Genomic DNA, 10,000 nt, shown 5'->3' with positions numbered 1-10,000 from the left:
GACAGAGTTGGAGGGTGCTCGTCCAGGAGGGGTGGGGTCCGGGGGGGTGGGGTAGTAAGCATCCTCGTGGGCGGGGAGGTAAGTGTCGTACGCCCCAACGGAGTAGGACTCCGGATGGAGCACCTCCGGGGGTTGCGGGTTCTGGATAAGGGAGGGATGTTGGCCGGATATGTGTAGGGGGTCTGAGGATAAGGGGTACTCGTCGCTACCTTCGCGCTTGGAGGCGCCCATCACGCCCATGGACGAAGCGTGGACGGGCAGGAGCGGCGGCGGAGACTTGAGCTCCGCCATGGCCGCGTCGAGGGCGGGCTGGTGGCTGTGGTGGCTCCCTGTGGAGGTGGCCACGCTGTAATCGTGAGCCGCGGCGCCCATACCTATGGTGTCGGGAGTTGCATCTTTGGGCGGCGTGGGCGGGAATGTGAAGAGATGGCTGTGGTGGAGCGACGTGGAGGGGGGCGGCCGTGAGCTAAGAGGGGGTACCCACGAGGCCGAGGGGCTGTGGGAGACGGCCATGCCCCTGGAGTGCTCGGGGAACCAGGCCGCGTGCAGGGGCGTCGGGTAGTGCGGCCGCACCGGACTGCCTCCCATCCGGCCTGGAAGGGAGAACGAGAGTCTCTTTAGTTTCTGGGGACAAGGATAATACTCATTCGTATCAAATTGTATTTTATAATCAACAGGTGCCATTGCTTTCCTAATCTCTATTTCTACACCATTAGTTTTCTCTTTATTGTGACAGTACATTTGGTCAGCGCATCAATCCGTTATGCAGTAACTCATTCCCATGCAGACGAACGCCTGTGGTCAACACTTGCTTTCTTCATTCATGTAACGTCAGATATCTTTGATTCCTGGTAATACCTGATGTGAAGGATGCAGTAATAAAACAGGCTCTTAATACTACATATTAATGATACCGGTTTGTGGTCATCCAGTATGGGGAGCGCCACGTCCACTAAATAGATGCAGTAAAGCATGTATAAATGTGGTGTGTGTGTGTGTGTGTGTGTGTGTGTGTGTGTGTGTGTGTGTGTGTGTGTGTGTCTCTCTCTCTCTCTCTCTCTCTCTCTCTCTCTCTCTCTCTCTCTCTCTCTCTCTCTTCTCTATATATATATATATATATATATATATATATACATATATATATATATATATACATATATATATATATATATATATATATATATATATACACACATATATATATATATATATATATATATATATATATATATATATATATATATATATATATATATATATATATATGTATACACACACACGCACGCGCACACACACACACACACACACACACACACACACACACACACACACACACACACACACACACACACACACACACACACACATATTTAGAGAGAGAGAGAGAGAGAGAGAGAGAGAGAGAGAGAGAGAGAGAGAGAGAGAGAAATGAATAGATGAATAAGTAAATAATAATCGTGACTAATTTATATTTACTTAGGAGTATTTTTTGGAATAGATAAATATCAGCTTTATAAAGTAGGGGTAAATATTCCCAACTACAGTGGCAATGTTTAGAATATTAATTTAAAAAATCAACGACAGGATGCAAAGTAGGTCCCATCAGTGACTTCACGAGAAGCACACACATACACATTCAAAAAAGGAAAAAAAGGCAGACAAGCTCCATACTTATCACAGCCAACTTAACATTCCCACATCGAGGAAATGCCTGTAGTTACGACCATGAACCAAGTGTCTATCCCTGCTACAAGGAAATACCTTCGCCCACACTGCACCTCGGATATGAGGAAGTGTTGCAAAGATCTCTGTGGCGATCGTGAAAGTACAAGAAGGCCGAGAGGATGTCAGGGCGAGGGAGTCCGAGCACCTGGGGCCGGACGTGTCTGTGTTGTCTGTGTCTGTCCAGCCATGCTCAGACTATTGGGGAAACTGGTATAGTGCTGTGTGATGTGCATACATGTAGATTAGGTGTAGAGAAATACATCGATGGGTAAACATAGATCTGTCAGAAGAATTAATACGTGTCGGTTATGTATGTATGTTAATATATATATATATATATATATATATATATATATATATATATATATATATATATAAATAATATATATATATATATATATGTGTGTGTGTGTGTGTGTGTGTGTGTGTGTGTGTGTGTGCGTTTTTGTGTATGAGAGAGAGAGAGAGAGAGAGAGAGAGAGAGAGAGAGAGAGAGAGAGAGAGAGAGAGAGAGAGAGAGAGATTATATGAAAACTAACCCTGCAACATAAATTCCTAAAGATTTAATACCTGTTTGATTTATAACGATTGCTTTCACACGGCCTAGGAAAACAATGCACATAAAATCAATTAAGCGAAAATGCCCCAGTAAGCTTCTCACCCCTTTCAAAACAGCCAATGAATAAAGAGCTTGGTAGGGCAAATAAATAGATCCATGGATAACTTCGATAAATAATTCAGCAAGGGGCGTAGATTGCTGACCATATGGGGCTTCTGCTGACTCATGCCCCCAGCCCACGAACCTGGCCACCTCCTACTCACCCGAAATCACCTACTCATCTCAGCCAGCCCAACTCACACACTCACTTCACTCACGGAGAAAACAGCATTACATATTATCACGCCTTGTGCTAGTCGCTTAAATGTTATGGATGTTTAGTTCTTTGACTTGTCCAAGACGAAGGGAGATGTACAAGAAACAAATGAAACAATTGGATAAATAAATAACAATAACAAAACAACTGGCGGTCGTCACAATATTCATGATTCCCTGAGGACAGTGTCGGACCTCGTTCACACCATGTACACAACCGCAATCACTGTGGGAGCAGATAGTGTTGGAGGATGAAAGGGTAGGAGGGGAAGGGAAGATAGGGAAGAGAGGAAGGAGGGAGAGGGAGAGGGAAGGAGGTAAGGAGTGGGGAGGGGAGAGGGAGGGAGGAGGGGGAAGGGAAAAGTGGGAGGGAGAAAAGGAGGAATGAGGGGGGAGGGAGAGAGAAGGAGGGGACGAGGAAAGAAGGGGAGGAGGAAGAGGAAAAAAGAGGGAGCGGGGGAGGGATGAAGGAAGGGAGGATAAGTGTGAAAGAGAGAGTGAGTGAGTGAGTGAGAGAGAGAGAGAGAGAGAGAGAGAGAGAGAGAGAGAGAGAGAGAGAGAGAGAGAGAGAGAGAGAGAGAGAAAGAGAGAGAGAGAGATAGTAGCAGTTCCTTCTTTTGAGGGAATGAAGAACCGGTGTCCATTCTTTTGTCACAGTTGCAGGGTAATCTTCACCCATAACTAATAAATGATCTAAACCAAAAGCGAGAAATTTCACTTGATTTTCTTTTTGAAGCCATAATCTTATACAGACAAGATATGTGTTTACAAAATTTAGAGATATCGACAGTGAGATATGGATATTGGCATCGATTTACTGCTGGCAGAAATTCTCGCGTGCTGCCGACCGGGTCATTCAGTATAAAATGCGGAAAGCGATTCATTATATACGGGTGATAAGACAAATGGCCTAATGAACAAACCTGATTTGCAAGTAACGGGCCATGACTTTCAGCTTGCAACGCTTTGTATGATTACCTATACATGCCGTTCAAATAATGCAGTGGAAATGAAAATGCAAAATAAATAAATGCCTCTAGAGTAGTCTGATGGAGACCCAAGAATTAAAAAAAGAAAAGAAAAAAAAAATGTTCGCTTGTACATACTAAACAAAATTAGCATATGGTAGTAAAAGTAATAGTGTCATGGACGTTTAGCCAATATTGCACGTACCAAAAGATAATGAAGAAGTCTGTCGTGTGAATCTCAAAATTGTACTTGATCATTTGTTTTATTCGGTTGTCTATATATAGCACGAGAGGTCATATCAGGGATCTTCATATAGTCACTTATCATCAGGTTCCCTCTCTCTCTCTCTCTTTTCTCTCTCCTCTGCCTTCCTCTATCCCCTCTCTTTCAGACCTCCCTCCCTCCCGCCCCCACCCCCCCTCTGTAGATATCCCTCTGTCGCCCCTCTCTTTCTATTCTTCCAAGTTACATCATGGTAACATTTCATTCATTCTAATCTCGATATAACATGGGTTGTTTGAGCACCACGCTATATGCTCTCAGCGTGTTCACCGTCGCATACTGATCCCATCCCATAACCATAGCCATACACGAGGGCGGACACATACCCCCCTACCCTCATACCTCTTTTCCTCCCCACCTCCTCCATCCCTTGCCTCCTCATCTCCTGTACCCTCTCCCTCCTTATCTGCCTTTCCCTCTACCTCCCCATTTCCTCTCCCCCTTCCTACATTGTCTCTCCTCCCCTCTCCCCTCTTCTCCACCCCCACTTATTTCAGATATCTTCACCTTTGTCAATACTACCACCTTATATCGCGTATACGCTTGCACGACCCATCGCTTATATCACTTATACTCCGACGTGGAGATTGCGGATATGCTGAATAGGGTCGAACTCTACATAACGTGAACACTAACTACTAGATGCCACTATGTTCAAGATCGGGCTAAGTCACATATAACAGTGAGAAAGACTTAATCTTCGCTGCATCTCACCGCTGGGTTGCAAGTTAAACCTGTGACTCCTCTAGGGCCAGCTTTTTATGGCTCGCTTCACTATATCAAATTAATTTTATTTGTTTGTTTATTCCGTTGTAGGAAGGTAACTGATGCTGAAAAGTTACTGGGAATCCGTATAATGAAGATAGCTGTAAAAAATACATACATATTTCGTGTACTTAGTTAAGTATCTCTTGTGATGCTTGAAATTTACATATGTTTCCCGAATTTCTTCGCATATTTCCACGCATGCCCTTCTTCAAAATACACACAAAACGCTTAACTAGCACTAAAATATACAGGACAGTGTTTTCTCATAGGGAACTGCATATTTGGACTTCACCAACACGTTAACAATTTAGCAATGTTGTCTAGAATTTAGGATACCTGTGTGTATGTGATTAACCTCGCTTGCGATTTCTGAATACTTTGCCCCTTTACTTTCCTGTCATCAGAAGAAGACACTGAAGACTTCATAATTAGCTTTTCATCCATCATATTTCACAGAAACAACAAAGCGTCTTATCTTATCCCCCCCCCCCCTCTCTTCCTCACTCACTCCATACCCCATCAGTCACAGCAATACATTTTAATTACTTCGCACAAACGCATTCAGCACAATAAGCCAATTCTTCCCTAGATATATACACACCGCTAATGCAAACCATAGAATCACACCTTTCGGGCTAAACTGGTCTAGCTACTTGTCGATTCAAGACCGAGTAATACATATTCTGAACCTGTTTTACGAAATCTCCTCTCACAGCACCTGGCTCGACTGCACTGGCTTTATGTGCACGATTTGATCTCGAAGACAAATATATATATATATATATATATATATATATATATATATATATATATATATATATAACATATATATACATATATATATATATATATATATATATATATATATATATATATATATATATATATATATATATATATATATATATATATATATATATATATACATACATACACACACACACACACACGTTTTTGTGTGTGTGCGTGTGCATATATGTGTGTGTATACATCTGCATTCATGTCTATCTGTATCTATATCTGCATCTATGTTTATAAGTATCTCTCTCTCTCTCTCTACACACACATATATATATATATATATATATATATATATATATATATATATATATATATATATATATATATATATATATATATATATATATATATATATATATATATATATATACATACATACAGATATAGATACAGATACCGATAGACATAAATGCTGATGCACACACACACACATACGTAGAAGTATACGCACACACACACATACACACACACACGCGCGCGCGTGTGTGTGTGTGTATATTATATATATATATATATATATATATACATATATATATATATATATATATATATATATATATATATATATATATATATATATATATATATATATAGCTAGCATATATATAGCTATCATCATGTATATATATATATATATATATATATATATATATATATATATATATATATATATATATATATATATATATAGATATATAGATATATATAGATAGATAGATAGATAGATATAGATATATGATGTAGAGAAAAAAGAAAGAAACATGGCGAAAAACAGATAGCAAAGACAACAGAAACCGAAGAGAAAGATCATAACACAGGTGATGATAATAGACAACACGGGAGAAAAGAAGAATGATCGTCAGCCCCGAGTCCGCAAGATTGATGTGCTATAAAGACAGAGGCATCGGGGCGTACAAAAGAGGACGGCGGCGCAGGCTACGCCCATCAGACGCGGACGAAGGGCTCGGCAGAAGAAGGGACTCGGTGGCTGTGCTTGTTGCTATGACAGCGCTCGCTCCGAACACTGGATGACATTTCTAGCCATGAATGTGAAAGCGAACCTGTTGAGCAATACTGCAAGGAAGAATGATGGGAGCGTGTGACATCTTGCTAGACAGGTGAATGAATAAGTGAGAGCAACAAGGAGACGTGAGAGAGAGAGAGACAAAATCTAGACGAGTAAAAAGCATATAGACAGACAGTGAGATATCGACGAGAGATGGAATTGTTGAGGATGAAGGCATTGGAAGATGAAACAGAACAGGTGAAGATGTCAGAAGAAATAAGAGGAGACTCAGATCAAGTGAAACTCAAGAAAACAGAACAACAAAGCGTATCTTCAGAAAGACAAACCCTCAGTTTAAAAGGGGATCTCCTTATAGGTAGCCAAGCAAAGCTATATATAAGCAAAGCCTTAGGGAAATAAAACGTTAGATAGAATCTCAGACTGACATCAAGAGAAAGACAAAAACATAAATAAAAATAACCTCAAAAAGACTGAATCGACGAGAATATAAACAAGGAACAAAGCCTTCGATACTAAACCTCAGAAAAAACAAAGAAAACTTGGTAGAACATATAACACAGATATATTCCAGACATACAGAACGCAACGTGAAAAATAAATTTCTAAATACAAGAATTTCAGTAAACTAATAAGCTAGATTGGACTTCACATAAAGAGAGCATTCGTAAAGGAAAAACCTTAAGAAACTAATCTCATAAGCATTCAGTTTACGCCGTTTTCCGTGCGCATCTTCCGTTCCAAGTGAATTTCCAATCCCTGACCTTGTTACGGGTTAAGGCTGAACTTGAGGCGATTTGACCTTATTGGAAACAAACCTTTCATCATTTCCGCGGCGCTTGTCTGCGCTGATTAGGCTACGCGGGGATTGTTGTAAATGCAAAAGGTGAGGAAGACAGAGAACGCAAATATAAAGAAAGGAAGAAAAAAGGGGAGTAAAAGAAGAAAAAAAAGAAAAGGATGAGGATGAAAAAGAAACGTGTAAAATGAAAAGGGTAATGAAGAATTAAGCCATAAAATAAATCAATGAAAATGGAGAGGAAGGTGTTTTGGTATTGATAATAGTCATGACAATGATGAAGAAGCAACATGAGAAAAGAAAGAAGAAAATAGGAGAGAAGAGAAAAAAGGAAAATATCCTTCATCATAGCCAGCGGCATGGGGTCCTTTTAAACTCTCGTGCCAATTAATACTTTTAAATGCTATCAAGCGCCATAAAAGAGGGCATTCCCACTTGGAAGCGAACCTCGACCTTTCTAGAGGTATGTGTGGCTCCTCTATCAGGCGTACCGTGAACGTAATTGCCTCGCCGGTACCTTCCATTATCTCACAATCTTCAAACTTCAGCGATTATGACAGGTCGTCGAGTTGACGCTGTTCATTACGTGACGTTAGCGCATTATATTCATGCGGGAGTATTTATCTTCAAGATTAAATTGGTCATTTTGCTGTACCGAAACCGAAAAATTGGCACATCAGCTTTTATTACCATTGCGTGTTTTCACGCACCTAATGCGGCACTCGTATAATTAGCAATATGCAAATTAGGGGTTTCGCAATCGGTGTCGTGATAGCCTGGTGAAAAAATGAAAGCAATTTAACATCTGATGCCCTCCACGCTATCGTGAATGTTAGAGGGGAAGGAGGGTGTACAAGTACACAGACATCCATATTGATATGTACGTAGATGTATGATATCTCTGAATATCCTGCCTCTTCATGTATCCCCTCATTCCTTCCTGGCATAAAAGGGTGGTTGATGAAAAGAAGCCATGTTAGTTCCAGCTATGGAAAAAATGACAACGGCGCTTACCGTCCCCTAAAAAAGACGAGAATAAAAAAGGAAAGCAATGAAAAAGCAAGAAAGAACATGAAAAAAGGGAACAGAAAAAATATTAAGCAAGAAACATTCGACACAGATTCTCTTTTTGCTATTGCTCTTTATAATGTGGTAACGTCATGCGAATGTCCCTGCAAGTATTGGGAACTGGAGCGCATGACGTAAATGGTTATGGCGGCCAGAAGAATAATGCCCCGCCGAGGGAGATAACTGATTCAAACTTATTTTCTGTTGTTGATCGTTGCATATATTCTGTGCCACTTGCTATTCCCTAGACGGCCTCTGTGTAGCCATCTTCTGGATGTTATGTGCGGCAGCTGAGCAAGACGCTGGCGGCGTCGTCGGCGCTTTGCCTTACGTCTTCGAAATAATCTTTCGTTTCCATGGCTACGAAGGGAGGTCTGATCTTTCGGCGGGAGTTTCTGATTTTTTTTTTTACTGTATTTGTGTATATGTTGTATTCTAATCATAGTAGTATACCACATATGCTTACACTCATATATATATATATATATATATATATATATATATATATATATATATATATATATATATATATATGTACATGGGTGAATAAAGAATAAATATAGAATGTATTGGGAGATGTTTAATGTAATGATGGTAAGTTAAAATAGGACTAAGTTAATATAGGATTAATCGCTTTGTCCTTGCTCTGAAATGTGAGTGCCATATAAACGGAATATATTCTGACAAGCGACTAGATATTTTTGGATCAAATTGATATTCAGCTTGTATGATAAGAAGAAAATTGATATCACTGTTACGAGAAAGAAACAAAAAATAAATTGAAGGGAGAGAGAGGAGGGGGAAGATTATGCGAGAGAAAGAGATATATACAGTAGATAGAAAGAGAAAGAATGAGAGAGAGAGAATGAGAGAGAGAGAGAATGAGAGAGAGAGAGAATGAGAGAGAGAGAGAGAGAGAGAGAGAGAGAGAGAGAGAGAGAGAGAGAATGAGAGAGATCACTGCTCTTCTTTAAAAGAATCAAACATTTTGACCCAGATTTCTTGTACATGAATTTTCTAGGAATAAACACATCCCAGCGGCTTACAGGCATCAGCAACAAACAGCAGACCTCGGGAAGTACTGCACAAACATCCCAGTAACATTGCGTTCGACCCCGAGAAGTGCTGTACTAACAACACTAACTACTAACAACTTGTGTAGAGGGTTCCTAAGGGCGGCTGGCGAGGAAGGAGCATGAGGACTAGGGCGTAGGAACAGCACAGGGGAAAAGCCTTATCTTGACTTACCATCGCGAGGGGAACCGGGCACGAGGGTCGAGGGAGGGGGAAGGGAAAGAGGGGGGGGGGGCAGGAGGAGGATGGGGGAAGTAAGGAAAGGGAAAAATGCCAGCCGAGAAAAGGAGACGGGAACAGAAAGGAGGGATAGGGAGAGAAGGCGGTGATAGGGACACGGAGAGGGAAAAAGGTGAAACGAAGAGTAGTAGCAGCGAATAAGATTGCAATGAAAGGAAACGTGAGTGAGGGGAACAGTCGAAAACGGAAGATGAAGCAGTTAATGATAAGAATGAGGGGTAAAAATTAGGCATTTTAAAGAAAGCAAATTTCAGCTCTAAAACTGGGGTTACCGTACGAGATATGGAAATCAAGCAACAAAGAACAGAGGGGATAGAACGCAGAAGGAACAGTATCATCAGTATCATTTTGAACATTAAAAAGATGAAAAATAATG

The 10,000-nt window shown here is 40.6% G+C and overlaps 1 protein-coding gene across 1 annotated transcript in view; it reads right to left on the bottom strand.

Annotated features, from left to right (window-relative positions):
- LOC119573176 (GATA-binding factor 2-like) overlaps positions 1-10,000 on the bottom strand; it is a 161,047-nt gene that overhangs the window by 99,202 nt on the left and 51,845 nt on the right. Inside the window, exon 3 of the mRNA XM_037920246.1 lies at positions 1-593. This exon is cut by the window's left edge and continues 34 nt beyond it. Coding sequence (XP_037776174.1) covers positions 1-593 — 593 coding nt within the window. The remainder of the gene's footprint in view (positions 594-10,000) is intronic.

Source organism: Penaeus monodon, chromosome 5 (genome assembly GCF_015228065.2).
Source record: "Penaeus monodon isolate SGIC_2016 chromosome 5, NSTDA_Pmon_1, whole genome shotgun sequence".
In the NCBI taxonomy this organism is placed as follows: domain Eukaryota; kingdom Metazoa; phylum Arthropoda; class Malacostraca; order Decapoda; family Penaeidae; genus Penaeus; species Penaeus monodon.
Note: the sequence above shows the minus strand (reverse complement) of the source record. Positions and strands in the feature narration are given on the sequence as shown.